The sequence below is a fragment of the Onychomys torridus genome, chromosome 4 (genome assembly GCF_903995425.1).
Source record: "Onychomys torridus chromosome 4, mOncTor1.1, whole genome shotgun sequence".
Taxonomy (NCBI): Eukaryota; Metazoa; Chordata; class Mammalia; order Rodentia; family Cricetidae; genus Onychomys; species Onychomys torridus.
Window position 1 is genome coordinate 67,802,317 of NC_050446.1, and position 22,681 is coordinate 67,824,997.

The window sequence follows — 22,681 nt, forward strand, 5'->3', positions numbered from 1 at the left end:
AGGTGTGGGTTCCAGAAATAAACTTCTGTTGTTTAGAAGCTACACAGCCTCGGGTGTTGTGTTGCAGCAGCCCACACAGACTATTTCCACATCTCCAGTCCCTCTCCCCAGTCTCCCAGGTTAGTTCCCAGGCCAAGGCAGCTGTGCTGTATGTGTTGTCAAAATGGAGCACACACAAGACAGATAACACAGCCCCACAGGTTAGGATAGGTGAACACAGGAAGTGTCTGAGCCTCCAAGCAGTCAGGCCAAGAGCCACGCATAGACTAGGGCCATGAAGTCAGAGCCACCTGACAGTGCACACCACATGGCCCGCCACTCCAGGCCTCACCTGAACCTCATCAGGCCCTACAGACACACTGGACATTGTTTCTTGTCCCTAACCTAATGTCAATAGCAGTTTCTTTGTTTGCCTCTTACTTCCCACAGATGAGCAGTGGGGACCTGCACGTGCTGCTAAGCTCCACGCCTTCTGTTTGGAGTGTGAGACCTTTGTACATCAACTGGATCAAGCCAGGCTCCTGCTCAGACCTTCCAAAACCTCCCATTATCCTAGAGTCAAACCCAACTCCTTAGGCTCATCCCCTTTTCCAGCCCGTCTTCCTCTCCATCCATCCCCATCCTGCCCTCCATGTACTAGCCTTCTAGCTATGACGAGGTGATAGCAAAGTTCTTCAACCTACCCTTACTCTTCCCTTCTTTCTCCTGAACACCATCTAAAAGGATACATGGCTGTGTCCCTCCTGCCACTCAGGACTCCAGTTTTTGCCCTTTGTCTAACATAACATGACAAACTGGACATGGTGATGTACACCTTTAATCCCAGCACTTGGGAGGCAAAGGCAGGCAGATCTCTGAGTCCATACCCAGCCTAGTCTATAGAGCAAGTTCCAGGACAGCCAAGGCTACACAGAGAAACCCTGCCTCAAAAACATATATAGATATAGATATAGATATAGATATAGATACAGATATAGATCACAATAGTCTATGTACATTTGACCATATGCTTATGATGTGTCCCTCATACTAACCATGAGAATGGAAACATGCCCCTTTTGTTCACTATGCTGTCCACAAGGCAGAGAAGAGTGCTCAGCACATAGTAGAAACTCAATATATTCTTGTGATATGAATGAGTGGCCCTTTTAAAAATAATACCTACAGGGACTAGAAAGATGGCTCAGGGTTAACAGAACTTTTTGCTCTTGTAGAGAACCTTGGTTCGATTCCCAGCACCCACATGGTAGCTCACAACCATTCATAATTGCAGTTCCGGAATATCTGGTGCCCTCTTCTGACCTCAGGCACCATGTGGTGCACAGACATACATGCATGTGATCAAAACACTCATACATTAAATAATTAAACATTTTTAAGAAATGATGCGTACAGCCATTAGTTTGTAAAGATTCAACAATATTTTAAAACGGGAGATAAACTCTGCATTCTGGTGCATACCTGTAGTTAGGAGACCAAATCAGAAGAATCCTATGTTTAAGGCCAAGCCAGGCTACATAGCAAGACTCTGTCTCAAAAAATAATAAAAGTCAGTGAGATAGCTCCGTGTGTAAAAACACTTGCCATGTAAACCTAAAAACCTAAGTCCATCCCCAGAGCGTGCACACAAAATGTGAATTTTGTGTAATAGCAGCAAGTGCTCCTTCTGTAGCAAGATGAGGGGCTGAGGCAGGAGACTCTCCCAGAAGCTTCCACACCAGCTGGCCTGAAGTACACAGCACAGCAAAGCAAGACAGACCCTGCCTCAGTAGGGGAAAGCAGAGAGTGGATCCTCTCAAAGCTGTCGTCTGACCTACACACTGCGAGCGGTCACCACTGCTGGCGTTAGTTTGTGCTCATTGGCTCACGAAAAGATAATTCTAAAAATAAATGACTGGGCTAGGGATACGGCTTAGTGTTAGAGCATGTGCCTATATACACAAAGCCTGATTCAGTCCTCATCACTGCGGATGGGTGGATAGATGGATGGATGGATGGATGGATGGATGGATGGATGGATGGATGGATGGATAACATCGTACGATCCTCAAGCCCCTACTCTCTAGCCCTCTACTCCACTTTGGGGTTCAAGCAGCAACCCCTCCATGTCTCCATGAGCTGAGCAACAAGCTTTTGTCCTGTCTGCCGAGGTCATCCTCAGGGTCTGTTTCTGATGGTCAGAAGACCTCCAGTCCGGGCCTGGGCAAGGGGCCGTGGGCAGAGCCCAGACAAGACCTCAGAAACCCAATGATTACCCCCTAGAGCAGGCCCCACATCAAAGCTACTCTCAAAGGGGTGAGGCCTCTAGATAAATGAAAGATTAAAGAAGATTGGTGTCCACAGGCCACAGGGAGAGGCAGCCCACAAGTGGCCACAGAGGGGAGGCTCTGACAGCCCTGGCTGTACCCATTTTGGAGGTCCAGACTCGAGACCCAGGAAGGGGGAATCAAGGAGAAATGACTTGTGTGGACATGCACTCTCATTATTTTACATCAGCTTTCCTTCCACTCCGTAGCTACTGTTTAACCCTTTCCCAGTCAGGCAGCAGCCAGGAGGCTCAGTAGCCAGACCCTGGGTCCTGCAGAGATCTTGTTCGGTCATTGGGTTTGGTCATTGGGGTTTGTGCCCTCCAGAGCGGGAGCCTGTAATGAGGAACTCCTGGCCCTAGCCTTCCTCCCCAGGGAAGGTCTGTAATTAGCACAGGAGACCAGGCTGGGGAAGCTCAGACAATGTCATTTGAACCAGGATGAGACAGGGCTCAATTGCTGGTTGCACTTTTTTCCCCTGGTGCCATTTCATATACAAAACTCTGGCAAGCTTAACCCTTTCCTGGCTGGACCTCGGTGCTGAGATTTCAGCTTGGCATATCATCCACTCTTAGACCTAGTCTGGACAACCCTTGATGTCCTACACTCCCTACACTACCCAGTGGGGGCTTCCCAAACATCCACCAATCCATCTTGCAAGTCCCCACTGAGCCAAAGGTAAGGCTGCCCACCAGCAGGAGAGTCCAATCCTGAGAGGGAGAAGATGCATACTAGAAGCCATGATGGGCAAATGACCCAGTGCAGGAGAAGACAATTCAGAGAGTAGGGACCAGTGCAGGCAAGGAAGGGAGATACATGAGAGGGAAGTGTGCATCATGTCCCATAGAGGATGGGCATGTGGCAAGCTCTCTGTAAATATGTTCTATGGGAGTCATCTTCTTTAGAGCATTCTCTGCCATCTGGGCAGGAGGCTGAACTCACAGGGAGAGGAAAGGTAAGAGAAGCCTGCCCTAGGTGGAGACGGATAGGAGAATAACTGTGCGGAGAAGGCGGGGGTACAGCTTTCCCCCATCACGTCCCTGGGGCACTTATTCTGAATCCCGTCACTACAGTTTGCTATAGACTCCGGGTTGGTTCCCGCTGGAACATGAACGACTATGGTGTCTGTTCATGGCTGCTCTCGGGAGCATCTGTATTGCGATGGTATACAAAGGGCACTCGGTGTGTGCTAACTAGAGCTGAGTCGCTCAGTGAACAGAGTGCTCGCTCGCCAGTCGTGTACAAAGCCCTGGGCTCAATCTCAACACTGCATAAGTCAAGTGGCACACGTCTATAATCTGTGCACTCAGGAGAGAGAGACAGGAGGATCAGAAGGTCATCCTTGGCTACATAGGGATTTTGAGGCCAGCCTGGGCTACATGAGACCCTGCCCTCGAAAAAAAGTGTTAATTAAATAGCGTCAGGCTTCAATAAAAGAACATATTTTACAACTTTTCCCAGAAGAGATTCAGAGTGTGGCACCAGGACCTTGAAAAACACATCAAAATCTGCCTGACAGATAAAAGCTTCTAGAAATCAAGTAAGACAAGACTAACCACCAATTTATTTTATACATATATTTAATAAATATATTATGAATAAGAGTCTGCAGACAGGGTAACAAATTGTTCTAAGACATCTAAAAAGATGCTCAATTCTACTCAAGAGAAATACAAATTTAAAGTATGCTGGACATAGCCTGGCATGGTGGCACATACCTTTAATCCCAGCACTTAGGAGGCAGAGGCAGGCCGATCTCTGAGTTTGAGGCCAGCCTGGTCTACCGAGCAAGTTCCAGGACAGCCAAGGCTACACAGAGAAACCCAGCCTGGGGGGGTGGGGGTGGGGGAGTGTGCTGGACAGAGAGGGGAGATGCTCAGTGGATCAGTGGATAAGGTACTTTGCCAGGCAGACCTGACAGCCTGACTTCAATGCCCAGATCCTACAACGGAGGGAGAAAACCAACTCCAGAGGGTTGTCCTCTAAGCTCCGTGTGTGCCATGGCATTTGTGTATACACACACACACACACACACACACACACACACACACAAACAAACAAACAAATGAAACTTTTAAAATATTTAATTTTTATTCTCTTTTGAACCCCAGTCCTCTGGAAGAGCAGTAGTGTGCTTAAACACTAATCCACCTCTCCAACCCCAAAATAAAACTTTTTAAGAAAACCACATTGGAGCCAGATGTAGTGGCAAAAAGCCTTTTAATTCCAGCATTCAGGAAGCAGAGGCAGGTGGACCTCTGTGAGTTCAAGGCTAGTCTGGTTTACCTAGTGAGAACATGTTTCAAAAACAAATAACAAAAGCAAACCACTTGGAAGGCACTTTCTAATGTAAAAAACTGTGAAATTCTGATGGCTTTCTGTTTGAGAGACTAGATAAGCCAGCAACTTCATCCATTGTCACTGGGGGTATGAATACACTGTGGTCCAGGGTTTTCAATATTCAAGAACACCTTTCAACAGTATAAATGCAGGTTCTCTTTGACTTAGCCCTTTGGCTCTGGGAACCTAACTTATGAACAAGCAGGATTCGAACAAGTCTATCACTACAGTATTGTTTCTTAGAGTGAAAATCTGGAAACCATCCAAATGTCCATCAGGCGGGGACAGGTAAATACATTATGGTACATTCATACAATGGACAGCTGTGCAGCAATTGAAGAGAAGAAAAATGAGGAAGTCCTCTGTGTGCTAATACAGGAAGATCTCCAGGATAGATTGAGGGAAAACAGCAAACATGCTTTGTGTATAATAGCTGAGGGGAGGAGGGGCATCCATATGCATCTGTCACTCACATGCACACACACAGAAAAAAAAAAAAAAAAGGCCCAAGAAAGCAATAAAACTGATTGCATGTTCGTGGAGGAGTTAGGTCCTTGCAGATCAAGATAAGATGTAGGTCGCTGAGACAGGAGGGTCACTTTTGTTATATTCCCTTCGCCTCCGAGTTATCTCAACTTATCTATCTACTCAACAAAATGTAAAAGACAGCCAGGCATCGGGGTACACGCTTTTAGTCTTGGCACCTAGGAGGAAAGGCAGGCAGATCTCTGAAAGTTCAAGGCCAGCCTGGCTTATGGATCAAGTTCCAGGCCAGCCAGGAGTATATCATGAAACCCTGTTTCAAATAAAAGCAAAATGACATTTAAAAAATAACAATAAAACAAATTAAAATGCCTCTACCCAGGACCAGGGTCTGTCTGTTCCTGTTCTTGGCAGCCTGGGTGTGGTTTTCCCTCTCTTGTTCCCACTATGTTCTCTAGAGACCCTGGATTCCAGTAAATGGTACAATTGTTCTAGCACACGTCTCAAGAACATGGACTAGAAAGTCAAACTAAAGGTGCTGTGTGACTTTAGACAAGATGATGTATCTCTCTGAGCCTTGAGACAACAGAGTAATCTCAGAATCTGCCTCTATAGGTTGTAGTAAAGCACCGGTAAGTGTACTTACCAGAACTGCTGTGGACCAGCCCCTAGACATGATGAATCCATACCGAGAGGGTACAGCCAACTCCACGTTTGCCTTCCTTGTGCTGTGGTTACCGGATTGCTGGTGTTTGCTGTATTGATTATAGGAGCTCCTTACAGATTGAGAAGACTGACGTACACATTGTATGCTGGTAGAGCATTGGAAGGCAACAGGGCCACAGTAAAGGGAAGTTTAGGAATCTTTTTTCTTAAAACACACACACATAGGGGTTGGGGATTTAGCTCAGTGGTAGAGCACTTGCCTAGCAAGCACAAGGCCCTGGGTTCGATCCTTGTCTCCAAAACACACACACACACACACACACACACACACACACACACACACACACACACCAAACTTTACTCTGCACCAGGTGTGCTGATGTCTGAAGGCATTCCGTATTAAAGACCTGGCCTCACCTAGACACCTCCCCGAAAAGTCATTGTCCACTGGTGCTGTCTCTTTGCATTATCCCTGGGCTATCAGAGATTGTCATTCTCTGAGGCACATCAAGCTGCTTCAGATAACTGCCACTCCCATCTGCTCTGGGAGGGCTCACTCTCTGTGTCTTCTCCTTAGTCCCCAGGCTGTGGGCTACCTGCATGGAGCCAGTCTCTATGAGGAAGGCATTGACTGGGCGTGGTTGTACAAGTAGATGATCCTAGTACTCAGGGGGCAGAGGCAGGAGAATGGTGATTTTGAGGCCAGCTTAAGTTACATAGATAACTACATCTACATCTATCTATATTGGTTTTTTGCCTTTTTTTTTTTTTTTTAAGATGGGTTCACTATGTAGCCCTGACTGTCCTGGAACTCACTATGTAGACCAGGCTGACCTTGAACTCACAGAGATCTGCCTGCCTCAGCCTCCTGATACCTGAAATTAAGGGTGTGTGCCACCATACCTGGCTCACAGCTATTTTTTTAAGTAGACAGACAGACAGATAGAAAGGAAGGGAGAGAGAGAGATATAAAGAAGGAAAGAGAAGGGGGAGGGAGGAGGGAGAAAGGAAGAAAGAAAGAGGCATTCTCATTTCGGAAGCATGTGGAAGGCCTCCCAGGACACCCTGAGTCCTCTTCCGGTAAGAACGAGGATCCAGATGAATAGGCCTAACAGGATGGCATAAGACTGATTGAGTTCAGAACGCACACTGTGGGTGTGGGCACACACCTTGATCTTTGAACTCGAGTTGCCCTGCAGTCACAGACAAATGTATCCATTCCATCCATTGTTTCCTAAGGAATTGGTTCTCTCACTTCTGGGTTTCCACAAACATTTCTCAGAACATCTTGAAAATATATTTGACTCTTTAGATGTTATTGCTGTTGGTTGGTTGATTGGTTGGTTTTTTGGTTGGTTGGTTGATTGGTTAGGTATTTTGAAGAAAGAGCCCCATGTAGCCTAGGCTGGCCTCAAACTCACTAGATGGCCTAAGCTGGTCTTGAACTGCTCCTCCTGCCTCTGCTTACTGAGGACTGGAATCACAGGCCTGTGCCTCCACACCTGACTTTGGAATATATATTTCCTTTTATGGTGATTGCCAAGGCTAAGCCTGCTGGGTTTCTGTTTGCTCTATTCAGCAGCAGAGGTCAGGGATAATCCCTAAAGATAGGGTAATCCCAAGGCCCCTTGGATCTCCTCGATGCATACGGCTGGCATCGGATGAAACCGCCAGTCAGATGCTCTCTATGAGTAAAGTCTAGGCAAACACAGGAAGGAGGTAAAGGCTGCCCGTCCATCCATCCATCAAGGCCTTGCACTCCAGGAAGACCCCTGCTTACCTGTAACTTGTCCAACCCCAGAGGCTAATGCAGCAGAAAAATGATGTTAAGATCATATTTCCAATTCTCCTGTTTAATATCTGGGTGGCCTTGGACAAATATAACCTCACTGAGCCTCACTTTTTTTTCATCTGTGAAAGTAAAAACACTTGTGTCTTTCTGTCTCACTGCTAAAGATATTGAAGACATGCTGCAGACGATGGATTCTGATGGGCTTTGTTATTGTTGAAAAGATCATTTCATTCTTTTTAATTACTCGTATGTGGGGGGTTGAGCCTGTGTCTGTGTGTGCAAGTGCCCCCAGGAGACCTGAAGAGGCTGCTGGAGCATGTGGAGCTAGAATTACAGGCGGATTTGAGCTGCCCACTGTGGGTCCTCTGTAAGAGCAATACATGCTCTTAAACACTGAGCTATCTCCCCAGCTTCAGGTGGTTTTTAATAGAGAGAAAATGATATGGAAAAGGGAAAGTAATAGTGTAAGATGAAGGCAGGGCACAGTCAGTGTGTAAACATGCACCTTCATGAGATTCCACTGCACAAGGGGCACCTCAGAAAATTCAGCTCCAAACTTCCACACAGCCAAATCAACAAGGAAAGAAACATGAGGGGCTTCAACATCCATTTGATTAGACACAGACCCAGGGCTCAGCAGAAAGCAAAGGAAACAGTCTTGCCTCAGTCTTCCCAAGTTCGGGTAAGTTGCAAGGTTGGGATGAATGCTATAGGAGTGGAGGGGTACCCCTCCATGGAGGTCATGGCATCTTCTATGTTCCTGGGAAGTTTACAACAAATTAAAATGCTTGACAGTGACCACCAGAGGCTGGTGTTCAGTAAGTGCTTTAGACCTGTTTATTTCTTCCTCCCTCCCTCCCTCCCTCCTTCCTTCTCCCTGGAAGGATCACTGTTAGACCTTACAGACAAATGAGGAGTCTACCGTTCATTGCTCAGCAGCCTGTCTCCTCTGGACTGGTTCCATGTTAGGACCTGTGATTCTATGCAGGAATCCCTATAAACTTGGCTGTCCCCTGATCTGAGGTCTCAAGAAACCCCCACCCACCCACCAGCCACCTGGGCTCAGCCTCCACCTCAGCACAGACATAAATCCCAGGATCTCTGAGGCTGTGGCTTCCTCTCATTCCCCACATAGCTCCAGGCTGCTCCCTCCGACCACCACATTCATGGAGCCCAGCCACGTGCAAAAGTACAATTAATATTCCACTCAGTCTCCCCCAGCCCTGCTGCATGTTGGGAGAAGATGGAAACCAGATCTGCACCGGCTCACGCTGGCAGAAGCATGCGTACAGAGGTGAGAGCTGGTGTTTTCTTAGGCATGTACACACACACACACACACACACACACACACACACACACACAAACGGCAGAAGCCACACCTTTCTGACCATGGTTATCTTTCATGGCACGTGGCAGAGCACGGTAGGCTGGATGCTCAGCTTCCAGCTAATCACAGCACAATAGGACCCCTTGCACACAGGGTCATATTTGTATTCTGAAGAGAGGGAGCCCACGTCAGCATTGCCTCACTCTCAGAGGAAACCAGGATCAATCCTGCGTTACATACTCATTTTGCAGGGAGATTAAGGCAAGAACTGGCTTCACCTCCCTAGCTCACGGTCCCTGCTGAGCTGATTCTGGACAGAGGCCTTTGACTAACAGCCTGAGATTGTCTTCAGTTTCGTGGTAACAAGCCACTTCAGTCTTACCAGAGGCTGGGGAAACTGAGGCCTGATCAGTGCTAGAGATCACAGGTAGAGGCAGGCCTCCAACTTTTCATACTCTCGCCCTTTCTCTTGTACCCACAGTTACTGCTCTGCAAGCCCTAGGTGGGGCAGGATTTCAGGGGAGTGTCCCTGACTGGACAGGAGGAAATAACCAGCTCTGTTGATTTTTCTCTCCACAGTTTAGACTTAGAAAGTAAGGCGTCTGGAAGAACCAGGAGGTCCGAGTGGATGTCTTTGAGAGACGGAGCCAAGTGGTCTAGACTATGCAAGCATCTAGAAAGCGAGTTGGTGCAGGTGATTCCACTCAGTGCAGAGGAGGGTGAATTCAGAGCTGGAGACCAAAGAGGAAGCGGGTGGAGCGTTTCCCTGGGCAGCAGGCAGACAGAGAGCCAAGGGGCCGGCTTGCCTCCAATCCAAGATGGGACAGTAGAGCAGAAAAAAAGTAAAACCAGTCACCAGGAAAGGTTTTCTTAGTCCTTAGAACTCCAGTCTTCAGAGACTTGAAAAGATCAGTCTTTGAGGCCGTTCACCACGGCACAGTAACCTGTGACTCACTGGCTGCCCAAAGTACTAGAAGGCTCTCCTCTGAACTTATGCCTTTCCCCAGTAAACAAATGCAGTTCTTCTGGGATGGGTGGAAAGGGCCACAGGCTAACAGTCCTAGCTTTGCCTCTTGAGGCTGGGCAAGCCAGCCATGGCCCTAGGCCCCAATTACCTATAAAAGGAGGAAAATATGCTCCCTGGGGCTTGCACACTAGGCATGGTGACAATATCTTGTTTCTCTGAATCGAAGGTGGCATCAGTGTTGCAAAAAGCCATTATCTATAGTACAGTAGCAGGGGAATCTCCCACCCACCAAGCTGTGAAGTCATCGGTTACAAAACACCCTTGGCTTCAGAGGTGCTAACGTGTGCAAAGAAACAGGTAAGTCAGAATCAGAAAACCCCAGAACTTGTCATACAAGGTTGTCTCAAGAATTAAACCAAATAACACAGCTAATATACTTAATGCCCGGCACAGAGCAAGGCCTCAGTAAATGTCAGAGGAGTATCTCAGTCAGGATGGAGAGAGGGCAGGACACAGGCAGAAGGATGGAAAGGGGACACTAGAATGGACAGCCAGGATTGGAAGCCACCCTCCCTTCCTGGACCTTCCTGGCAGAGTGCCACTCCAAAGCTCCAGTTCAAGCCCCAATAGGGGACAGAGGAAGAACACCCATGCAATCCATTCTAGGGAACCACAGAGAACAAAAGGCCCCCATCTGCACCCCGGAAGTCAGTCTAATCTCCAGGATGAATATGTTTTCATTCCCCAGAAGTTCCTGCTTAAGTGTGCCAAAACGTTTTTCCTTTACGATCCAGGCAAACAAGGCAGGTTTACTTTGGGTGACCTTCTCACCACCACCCAAGGCCTGCCAGCCTCGAGTAAACACCCGCTTTCCACCCTCCAGGTAGCTCCTGGTAGAAGTCTAGAAAGCCAGAATACCTAGCCGCCTGAGACTAGATTTGGCTTAGCTGTCTGGGTTCCCAGCTCCCCTCTAGGAAGGCCCTAGAGAGACCCTAGGAGGCATCTGTGCTTTGTCCCCATCTTACACATGTAGAACCTGAGGCTCAGTAAAGGATGTGATGCCTCAGAGTATCTGTATGACTGCACGCACGCACGCGCGTGTGTGCGCGCACACACACACGCACACGCACACGCACACGCACACGCACACGCACACGCATGTACGCACTGCAGTCTGGCAAGAGTCTCACTCTCCACCTGACCTTCAGTGTCTGGGACAGACAAGAGGCTTATCTTTGCCCTTTTCCTCCTGTGCGTCACTGTCACCAACTGTGTAGAGATGTCATTATGCTGGAGGCTTTTGCTTTCCAGCTGGAGCAGCCACTGCTACAGGGCAGCAGCCATGTGTGTCACCAGGCCCTTTGCTGGAAGGGCTGAGCTCAGCCCTAAAGATCTTACCTGGCACTCACAGGCCCCGGAGCGCCCCCAGGATAAAGGAGCTGTGTTTCTGACCATCCCTCTCTGACTTGGAGTCGGGGAGAAAAGCGCTGCTATCAGAACCGTCGGAACGCTTACTGGAGTTCTCACAGACTAGAGCCTCACTGCCAGTGTAACAATCAGAAGAGGCTTGTGTCCATCGTAAGGCTCCACATTTATCAGTCCGGTACCACTGCCTGCCCCATCTCATCAAGCTTTCCTTCTCAGCTGCACCCTGCTCTCCCACTGCCTGGAATGTTTTCTCCTCCATTTTGCCCCTTAATGACCTAAACTCATGATTCAGTCCACAGTTTACACTGCTCAGAGAGAACCTCCTTACCCACACAGTCATGACAAGCCATTTTATTTCTTCACAGTTCTTTGCAATGTCTTTTAAGACTCCACCTCCCCATGGGTCTCAGGTACCTAGACCAGTGGGTGTTAGCAGTAGGCCCTCAGTGACACTTAAGAGGATGTATGTGAACGGCTGGACAGCCTTATCTCTGCCGGACTCTGCCATTCCGTTTACTTCTGGAAACTATGCTTATCCTTTGTCCCAGGTCCTGCTCACCCTTCTCTCCTCACTCTGCCTCCCCACTCTGCCCCCAGGAGTTTTCTTGGGAGATCTTGCTTCTCAGACTCCACAGGAGGTACCGGAACCAGAAAGCCTCCCCAGGATTATTTTCAATGGTTTCCTGGGGTGTTCACCTGGATAAGAATAAGAAGAGACTGGGCACTTTAATCCTATTTATCTAAAACTATATAATCTTCCCCAATCACTTAAATGGTACCTATGTCTCTAATTACAGAGCAGGCTGGGGGGGGGGGGGACACTGGTACAATTTCCAGCCAACCCCAGGCTGAGGGACACTTCTGCCCTTCCTGGGAGCCCACAGGGATTCTGGCTCAGGAGCCAGGACTCCAGACACCTGCTGCCACAGTCTCACCCATGAGAGACAGTCTTGTCTCCCCAGACAGGGACCACTCCCCTTTTCCTGAGAAGGGTCAGTCTCTCCTGTTTTAATAATCCTCAATTAACCCATGACCCCACTTAACCCTTATCCACCACTGTGGGTAGAATTGATTTCTTTTGGGCTCAGCCTAGCTCTTCAGGGTGGCATTGCTGGTGAGCAGGTGCCTAGAACATGGGCTCCAAGGCCAGTTTCCCAGGAGCAAACTCTGTAGGAAGCTTTGGAGCCAACAGTCACATGACAGAGTAGGTCATAACTTCACTGTCCAGAGCTATGTTATCTGGGTCATGAGATGGGAGTCTAGAAAAGCCACTTGCCTGCTCACCAGCTCTTGGCTAGCAAACAGCTTTGGTCTCAGTTGGTGATTTTCAGCAATAACCACAGCTGAGCCATGATGATGTCTCTGCTTCTTAAAGGCCTTTTAGGTCCTGAACTAAACGCTCAAACAAGGAGGACACACGTAATCCCATGCAGGACTCTAGGCAGGAAACAGTGGACCCAGCCCTCAGGGGAGTGCCTTTCTGAGCCACTTTCCCTATTCAGGTGCTGAGAGATTGTTTATCAACCCTTTTAAGAGATTAAGTTGTCCAAGCAGCAGCCTACTCAAGTAATGAGTCCAAGGGGCCCTCGTATCAGGTGACTGGACAGCCCTTTGGCTCACAAACTCCTACATTCTCCAACATCCTGCTCTGAAGAAATCTAGAGGCCTAATGGTGGATGAGAGAAGGGGCTCCACTCATCCCTAGCTGTTTAGGCAGCCCCTCTATTGACAGGACAGCTGGGTTTTGTGTTTATTCTGAGGGGTTTTGGAGTCCAGTAAGGTCCCAGTCAAGTGAGCAAACAAGGCTATAATGCCTGAGAATGGCAGTGAGCGCCTGTGTCCTGAGTATGTACAGGGATGAGTACTGTTCCCATCTGGGCTTCAAGGAAGGCTTCCTGGGGAAGGAGACATGGAAGCTGGGAGCTGCGTGAAGAAGAATAAAGATGTTGCCAGCTGGGAATTGAGATGTGGCTCAGTTGGTAGAGAGGCAGAAGGCCCCAGATGTAATCTCCAGCACCACAGAAAACTGGGTGTGTTACTGGGTGCTGGTGGCACACACCCTTAATCTCAGCACTCAGGAGACAGAGCCAGGCTCTGTGAGTTCCTACATGAGATCCTGCTCCAGTAAAAGAAAGAAGAGTGTTGTGTGTGTGAAAATCCCCACTGTGGAGAGATATTTGTGAGTCCTGGGATTGGAACTTGAGTCCTCTGGAAGAGCAGTTCCCGCTCTTCACCTCTTGAGTCATCTCTCCAGCTCCAGGAACAGTTGGACAGTTTCCTGACTTTGGTTTGTTTCAAGGTTTGGTACCCAAAGCTCAGTATGGTGATGAACACGCCGAGGCAGGAGGATATCTGTAAGTTCGAGGTCAATCTGGTCTACAGAGAGTGTTCCAGGTCAGCCAGGGCTACATAGATTCTATTTCAACGGGGGAAAGAAGAAGAAGGAAGAAGATGAAGGAGGAGGAGGAGGAGGAGAAGAACAAGAAAAGGAAGAGAAGGAGAAGGAGGAACTTGGCTTCCTAGTCAGTCTGCAGTTTACGGGATCGTGGCTGGTAAAGCCTTCGCAAGCCGCCCAGGTTTCACGAAGCTTACAATTTCCAGGACAGTATTTGAGCGTTCAGAAAGCTGAGCCTGCCAAGGAAGCCTAACTGTATATGTCTCTTTAACACATGGGGAGACGACGCCCCAGCCACGCCCCCTACTCATTAATATTGAGTTATCGTGAATATTGATGTGGGGGCGTGGCGCCCGGGCCAGCTGGGCTAACCAGCCCTGGGTTCCAGGTTTCAGACCCGGGAAAGTGACAGAAGCTGTACCTAGGAAGAGACCCAGAGAGATCGCTGCGACCCGGCAGCCACCCAGTCTTGGGGGGAGCATTGAGCTCCCCCACCCCCGGTTCCCACCCGGCCCGGGGGGCTCCTCCAGCATCGGCCCCACCCCCGGGGTCCCTATGGAAGCCAGCTGCGCCCCGGGAGGAGCTGGAGGAGGAGTCGGCTGAATGCCCACGGTGCGTTCGGCGCCGCTGCCCTAAGGGCCCCCAGCGCCCCCGACCCGCGCCACCCCCGCCGCTCCTCCCCCGGGGCTCGCCGGGACCTGCCCCCCGGGCCGCCTGCCCGGCCCAGCCGCAGCTCGGTGCGGGGATCGCCGCCGCCCTGGAGTGAGGGAAGCGCAGCCCGAAGGGGGTCTCCTGGAACCCGGCGCGATGGACGCCGTCTTGGAACCCTTCCCGGCCGACAGGCTGTTCCCGGGATCCAGCTTCCTGGACTTGGGAGACCTGAACGAGTCGGATTTCCTCAACAATGCGGTAAGAACGAGAGGATCTCGGTTCCCCTTTGCACACAACTCTCGCGACGCACCTGGAACCCCGCAAAGATCCCTAAGAGCCAAAGAGGGGGCTCGGCTCAGGGTCTCCAGGACAGACACGTGCTTAGGGCTCTGAGATGGGGCGACTAGGTCACTGGACCACCCTCTCAGACCATGATCCTAGAGAGTAAGCTCACAGCTAGCTCCCCAAGCTACTTCTGAGGACTCGACCAGAGGACACGTTAGCCTTTGGCTTCTAGGGGAAGGGGGACATGGAGGCGTCGGGGCCACCCGAACCTCGGACAGGAACTCAAGAGACACCAATCCCCACCACCCCACACCCCGCTCACGCCACACTACCATAGTCTTCCAACTGCCCTCCACCCACCCCAGGGTTCTGGGACCAGATTGGGCACGGAGTGGAGGAGAGGAGCTCTTTCCTTCGCCCTCTTTAGGGCCTCGGTGGCGCTGAAGCTGTATCTCCGCCTGGGGGCGCACAGCGGAGCTTTCCCAGGCCGGAGGCCCCAAGCTTCTAGGGGGTCAGAGCCAGACCCAGATACCGAGCCAGACCCAGAAACTGAGGAACACTGCCCTGACCTCCCCATGAAGTCAGGCTCAGGACCTCCGGGAAGGGTGGTGGGGCAGGGCAGCACCCGGTGACGTTTCAGGAGAACTTTTTTTTTTTCCTCATCAGTGTGTCTCTTGGCCGCTGTGCTTCCTGTCCCTTAGTTCCTTGTGGTTCTGCCGAATTTGTCTCTCCTTTATGACTGCCGCGGGCTATGAAGTTGCTTTTCTTTCTTCTTCCCCTCCTCCTCCAAGGAAACCAGGCTCACTCCTCTGTCCTTCCTCTAGTTTAGCGCTCAGCCCTAAGGACTCCAGCGGGGAGGGGCATGCATGTCTTGGAGAGGGGAGAGAGTGAGTGCCATCCTGAAGAAATGTCGGGCTGTTTGGGGACCCAACCACCACCATGGAATGAACCACAGCTGTACGCCCCTCCATCCGCACTCACCGGAAGGCCAAGCACACGGGGTCCCCACCTGTTCACATCTACCTCCTGCACTAACAAAAACTTCAGCAGGCAAAGGCCAAGTCCTTGAAGGACTTAGGTGTCCTGCACGTGTCGCCTGGAGTGTCCCAAGCAGCTGATTGATGTCACCATCAATCAGGAAGTCATAAGGTGACAGGTCTTCCAGGCCTCCCTCAAGCAGCGTGTCTAGGTCTTGCTGTCTGAGGAAGGTTGTTCAAATCATAGTCTCCTACATCAGATCAAGGGAATTAGGAGAGACGTTTTGTTTTAGGAGCAGTGGAAACTGTAGCCTCATCCTGCCTCTGTTTCTCCTGTGAGCATGGGCCATGCCTCTGTCTTTCTTCTCGGGACAGGCCTCCTTTCTTGATCTATAGTGGGGAAAAGCTGGACCAATGCTTCCTAAGGGTGGTTCTAGATGTTTCTCAGGAGTGAGACAACAGAATTTTGGAGGGTCCAAAACTTTGGAGCAGGTAAAAGATTCTGGTTAGAGGGAAGAGGTTTGTTGGGGCCCAGGCTCCCTGAAGTCCAAGGGATCAGTGTAGCCTCCCGAAAACTTCCCACAGCTGGGGGCAGAGTGAGCTGGGCTGTCTTCTCAATAAACTCCACAGCCTGGCCTGCTCTGCAGCTGCTCCTCCAGGCCCTGCTCCAGTTTGGGGAAAGAAGCCCTGATAGGCAATGGGACAGCGGAGGGAAAGCCCAGCTGAGGCCCGCCTGCCCTCATCTGGACCAGGATCAGATAGGCCTGGGGAAGGGGTTTCTAAGAACACAGAGCCCCTCCCCTGGCTAGGAACTGGAAATTCTGGAGCTGTGCTTCTGCCTCAGCAATCAGGGAAGTTCAGCCTAGTGACTTATTTTTCTTGTGGGGGGAGAGAGGGAGGGGGAGCTTGATTTCCTTATCTGAAACAGGAGACAGTCTTTCCCGGTAGCGTTACTGTAAGGATTTAGTGAGAAGGTTAACATAAAGGTGAATGCAGCTTAAGGCCTGGCAAGTAAGAGACCACAGTTGACTTCTTCCAGGCACTGGATGGGGGAGGCAGGAGTTGCTGTGTGTCCTTGAGCAAGTCCTATACCTTCTCTGGGTCTTCTATTTCCATGCCTACATTTCTTACCACAGCAACACACCAACTCGCTGAGGGTTGGAGAGGGTCCTGGGGATCTGGATGGGAGGGAAGATGGAAAGCTGTGCCTTCACTGTCCTTAAAAACCCCAATGTGGGGCTGGAGAGATGGCTCAGCCGTTAAAGGCTAGGCTCACAACCAAAAAAAAAAAAAAAAACCAATGTGGTGGACGGACCATTAAAGCTGCATGGGGACCCCATGTGCCTCCACTGCACTAAAGCAAAAAGCAAAGCTCCTGACTGCAGCTGAGAAGACCTTGCTCCCTCTGCTAGAGACCGGGATTGAACACGCAGAATCTAGCAGGCATGCCTGCAGGTGGCTGGGCACTTGCGTTGCTTCTGAGGACGTCTTCCTCCTGTTACTGTGGTGCCGCCTCTGAAACTCTAGAGGCACCCCTTAGAACACCCCAGCTGACCTTCCTCCCAGGGGTGCGGGTTTCTCCTCCTCCAGCCTCCCTGCCCTCCCCCAGCTCCCTCAGCTCCCTGGCATTGCACCCTATGGTCCTTCAGCCCTGTGCGTGCAAGAGAGAGCCTGGACACAGATAACGGAGATGGAAACCAGGAGGAGAGCGGGTCTGCGTGCGTGTCATGTCTCTTTCCTCTGGCCAGGAGAAAGGGATCTCTCTGGTTTCTCTCCAAGGAACTGACCCAGGATTCCAGAGAAACCCCAGCTGGGAGGTGTGGGGAGGAAGAAGACGGGGAGCAGGGAGGGGGGTTCTGTTGTCTCAGAGGGGAGCAGCAGGAAGTTGCAAGGATATTTGCTCAACACACCCATTCACCTCACAGCAGCTGGGGGAGGCCAGGTGTCTGGATGAGGGGACCCCAGGACCAGCCCAGAGGAGGGGCTTGGGAAGAAGGTAAGGCTGATCACTGCTCCCCAGATCCCCAGCCTGACTTCTGCACTAATGCTGAAGGCGAAAGCCAAGAGGTCCCTGCCCCCAGCCTTTGGAGGATTTGGGGAGATTAGAGAAGTATGTGTGTTTGGATGTGCCTGTGTGGGTGGGCTTTTTACAGCCCTCTACAGAGCATGTGTGTGTGTGTGTGTGTGTGTGTGTGTGTGTGTGTGTGTGTGTGTTTTAATTCTGATCAACAAGAAGGGCACTATGGCCTAAGAGTGGAATCCATCAGCCTGGGAATCTTAAATCTCAATCTCTTATTCAAAAGAGAGAGCTCCCCAAACACTGCACCAAAACCCTGAATTTGGAGTCCAGGATTTGCTTATGATTGCTTTCTTCCCTCCCTTCCCCCACTTTTGAGGAATCAAGCTTCTGAGGGCTGGGGCTTCATCTGTCTCCTTGATCCTGGTGTCCAACAGAGCTCTCCGTACAGGGTGTGGTTCAACTATTGACTGATGCATGCATGCATGCATGCATGCATGCATGCATGAATGAATGAGGTCCAGGTCAAACTCCATTTTTTAAAAAGTGTGTGTGTGTGTGTGTGTGTGTGTGTGTGTGTGTGTATTTTATGTGATAGAGTATGTAGTATTCAGGTGTATGGAAGTGAAAAGACAGCCTCCTCAGAAACACCATCTTCCTTGTGAGACAAGATCTCTCACTGGCCTGGAGCTCACTAACTGGGCTTGACTGGCCACCCTGTCCCAGAGATCCTTCTGTCCCATCGACAGTACTGTGATTAAAAGTGTGTACCACTGGACTGACCTTTTCACATGGGTTCTGAGGATCGAACTCAGGTTCTCATGCTTATATGGCAAGGACCTTACTGGCCTAGTCATCTCCCCAGCTCCCTAGACTTTCTCTGTTTCAGGGAGAAAAGTGGAGTGTGCTAAACTTTCCTGCTCCCAGCCATCAGAGTCCTGCAGCTGACATTGCCTCTGGGCATGTCATGGTTTTCAAAGACTAGTCATTACTTTGAGCGATTGCCAAACTCTGCCCAATGCCCCTGCAGGCCCTAGTCTAGGATAGTCTAGAGTTAGCTGATTCGTAGGGAATTTGAACCTCTGGCTCTTGAGACAGAACTTGAGCCTGGGTTGTCCTGTTTCTTCTTTTTCAGATTGTTCTAGGTCTCTTAGAGCTATGTTCAGATACCTTAAGCCATATTCCTTTAGTGGTACTACCTCAGGACCTTTGCACATGCCATTCCTACCATTTGAAATGCTCTGCTTCGAGTCCTCCTACTCCACCCAGCTCCCTACCCTCAGCTCAAATGCCTAGGGCCCCTACTGTTCTCCGTGTCCTTCCTTTGGCTTTGTCATGGCCTGTATCCCAGTTTGCAGCTGTTTTATTGACTTTTTATTTATTTCCTCCATGAAAAAGTTCCATAAAGGCAGAAACCATATTTTACATGTTGCCATAAACCTAGCATAATATTGTGACATAAAATGGGCACTGGCTATAGTAAAATTCAACAATAATGCCAAAGCCAACCTACCATTTCCAAATTACAGAAAACCTGGAGGTATGTGTTTGTAGAGTCAGTGAAAAGTGATGTATTTCTGGTGGGTGGCGTAAAGGTAGCCCATCAAACTGAGAGCGTCCCACAGGAGATGAGTAGCTGTTGCTGAGTCAGCCCCACAGATACAGAGGTCTGTACACTTTACTTGAGATGGAACCTGAACATGAGGCAGAAGCACAGGTTTCTTCATACTACAGAGGAGTTTGCTGTAGTTGAGGATTTACTGTATTTGTAGAGAAAATTCTTTTAAGGGAAAGGAAAGCTGTTTAAAAAAAAACAACAACAACAGTGAGAACAAACCAGACCTGAGCATTCAAGAGGCATGCAGGAAATTCCAGAAGGGGCCCTGGAGCCTTGGGGTCCTGACCTGACTAGCTCTGAGTGTGGTGGAGATGCCCACAGAAGCCTCACCCACCCCCAAGCCTCCCTGTGTCTACCAGACATTCTTTTTCTTGTTCACTAATATACATGCCCATTCCTTTGATGGCTTGGTATTGGAGAGGAACGCTGAAAGATCTGAGGGCTGCCTGTGTGAAGGAGACCCACCCAGGTCTCCAGCTACGCATAGCTAAATGACGAACCAGGAAACAGACAGCACAGATGCCATGCTCTGCATGGCTCCCCAGACTGACCTAACTGGGCCAGTGAAGAAATAATACATGAACACAGAAAAGCTGATATTGGATGGATTGGTTCTCTGATGGAGAAGCTGCAGCACCCTGGGAGGTCAGCATGCTTATTATATACAGTTGAACAGGGAAGCAGAGTTATTACATACAGATAAACAAGGAGACAGGCTTATTACACACAGCTGAACAAGGAGGCAGGGCTATTATTACAACCAAATAAGGAGGTAGGCTTAGCTAATCTTGTAGGGAGGAAGTCTTCAGGCTGCAAACAGCCAGGTAGAGTGAGCTATGGTGGACATCTTCTGTGCTCACTCTCCACATTCTTACCCCTACCTAAGGAAGCCTTTGCCATCCCTCTGAGACTTACCTGGGGAAGGCTTTGCCACTCCCATTGGGGCTGGGGCATTTGAGCCCTTGACATAGCCATGTCAACAACACACATTCACCCAGGACTTCACTCACTTCCTACACATGGGCCCAGGTTGACACCATGATGGAGCAGACCTTTGTAGGGGTCTTGGAACAAATTAGAGGTTTTGTAAGGTTTCTCCAAGGTGCACTTGCACGCCTGCCCAATGTCTTCCACCCCTGGTGGTCAGGGTGCCGTGGAGAAGTGCTTCAGCAGGCAGCACAGCTGTTTTCTCTTTCCTGGGCCTCCAGAGTCTCCGCAGAGGAGCAAAAGGGACTTAGGGAGAGTGTACAACTCTCCAAGACAGGAGTGCTCCAGGGACTCTGAGGACAGAGAGAAAGAGCTAGAAACTAGCTCCCTTCCCACGCTCTCATTCTAATTCAGACTTTGTTGTGTGTCCAAAGGGCCCTCCCTGTTATCTCCCCAGCTGCCATCCTCAAGGCACCATAGATACCTGGAGTTTTAGGACACAGCTGCAGCCCCTGGACAGGCCCCTCATGCCCTCTCCTTATGTCCGCGCTGGGGGCTGCTCCCCAGTCTTTGGGGGAACTTGCATCTTTGTTCTCTAGGGCACCCACAGAGGGCACCCCCCGTAGTGTCCTCTCCTCCATTTACATACCTCTTGTAGTCCCTATACCCGGGGCCTCCTGGAGCATCTCTCTCAGGGACCTGGCTTGCCCTTGAACCTCTCTCAAGAAACCAGTTCCAGATGTTGGAGAACAGGCTGTTCTTCTGGAAGTCTCAACACTCCAGGGGGGCAGGATGGAGGAGGAAGATTTGGGTGGAGTTGAGTCAAGACTATGAGCGTGGCTTTGGCTGGAAGTCTGTGTAACCCCCTTGAGCAGACCCAGTGAAGCCACAGTTGGTGTCAAGACCCTGAGCCAGGAGCAGGAAAAATGTGGAGGTGGGAACGTCTGGTTCAGAAGCCAGGAGGAGCAGAACATGGCCCAGAACCTTGACCCGCAAAGGAAGTGTGTCGGGAGTATTGGCTTCCTTGCTGTCAAAGTCCTTGATTCTCTAGAACTGGACAGAGCGTATCATCAATGAGGCTAACTTGACTTTGAGTTGTAAGTGGATTTCCCTGTTGCCAGGCTCAGTCTGCTTCTCCCCCAGCTCTCCGGGGACATAGCACTCAATGGCGCTTCCTTGGCCCTTGGCTGTTGGCCCAGAAACCATTTCCCCCTTCACAAAGAGGCTGACACATCTGAGCAGGGATGTGTGGTCCGACATAACAGCTGCACAGCAGCAGCCACTCCCTCCTTCCCCTTCCAAAAGAATAACAAAAATGAAAGCAGCAGAGGCATGAGGCAGGCCCGTAAGGCCCTCCTGGAGAGCCGGGAGCCGGTTCTCAGGCAGCAACGCAGAGCTCACCAGAGGAAAACCATGCTCAGCCTGCTCCTGTGGGTTCTGCTGTGCCTGAACCGTCCTCACCCTTCAATCATCTCATTTCTCAATTTACTGTATGATCTTAGGCAAAGCCCTTTCTCTTTCTGGACCTTGACTTCTTCATTGCTAAACTAGACTAAGGCTTCCTTGAAGGCAGAGGGTCACGTCATTAGTTTTGGCTGTTCTCTAGTTATAGCTATAATGCTCAGGAGATATTTATTTACACTGTAGGCTGACAGATGAGTGGGTGGGTGGTTGCATGAATGGATGGAGAGAAGGATGGATGGATGGATGGATGGATGGATGGATGGATGGATGGACAGGTGGATAGACAGACAGGAGGATGGATGGAAGGATAAGGAGAAGATGGAAAGAAGAAAGTGAAGATGATTGAAAGGAAGAAAGGAGAGTGAATGGATGAGTGGGAGGTAGGAGGAAAAATCAGTGCAGAGAAGGGTTGAGTAGGGCAGCAGTGGAGGAGGCAGATGGATAATGAAAGAAAACACCGTCAAACTTGCAGCTTTGATGGGCCTTCTTTTAAAAATATTTGTATTCGTCCATTTATGCATGCACGCATCCATTCAGGCATTGAAACTTTGGTCTCACCTAGGCTTTTCACTTTATCATAATGGCCTTTGTTCAGAGGGTGTCTGTGTATGTACACACTTGTGGATGTGCACGCGCGCGCGCGCGCGCGCACACACACACACACACACACACGGGTATGTATGCACACGTGTGCATGTAGAGGTCAAATGTTGACTTGGAGAGTCTTCCTCAACCTCCCTCACTTTAGTTACGGAGGCAGGGTCTTTTACTAAACCCAGAGTTTGCCAGTCCACCTAGCCTAGCTGGCGAGTTTGTCTCCACCTCTGGAATGCTGGGATTTCAGACTGGCCACCATGCCTGACTGACTTTTACATGATTGTGGGTGATCTCAACTCTGGTCTTCATGCTTGAACATCAAGTATTTTATCCACTGAACCATCTCCCAGCCCCCAGATGACTTTTTTTTAATGTGAAATACTAGAATATAAGTAATACGTATCTGTGAACTCTAGAGTATAATAAAAATAGCTATCTGG

General features: G+C 50.0%; 1 protein-coding gene across 1 annotated transcript in view; it reads left to right on the plus strand.

The window, feature by feature from the left end:
* The first annotated feature begins 14,072 nt into the window (after positions 1–14,072).
* Positions 14,073–22,681, plus strand: part of Creb3l1 (cAMP responsive element binding protein 3 like 1) — a 42,072-nt gene continuing 33,463 nt past the window's right edge. Inside the window, exon 1 of the mRNA XM_036184984.1 lies at positions 14,073–14,614. Within this exon, the coding sequence (XP_036040877.1) occupies positions 14,513–14,614 (102 nt within the window). The 5' untranslated portion in view covers positions 14,073–14,512. The remainder of the gene's footprint in view (positions 14,615–22,681) is intronic.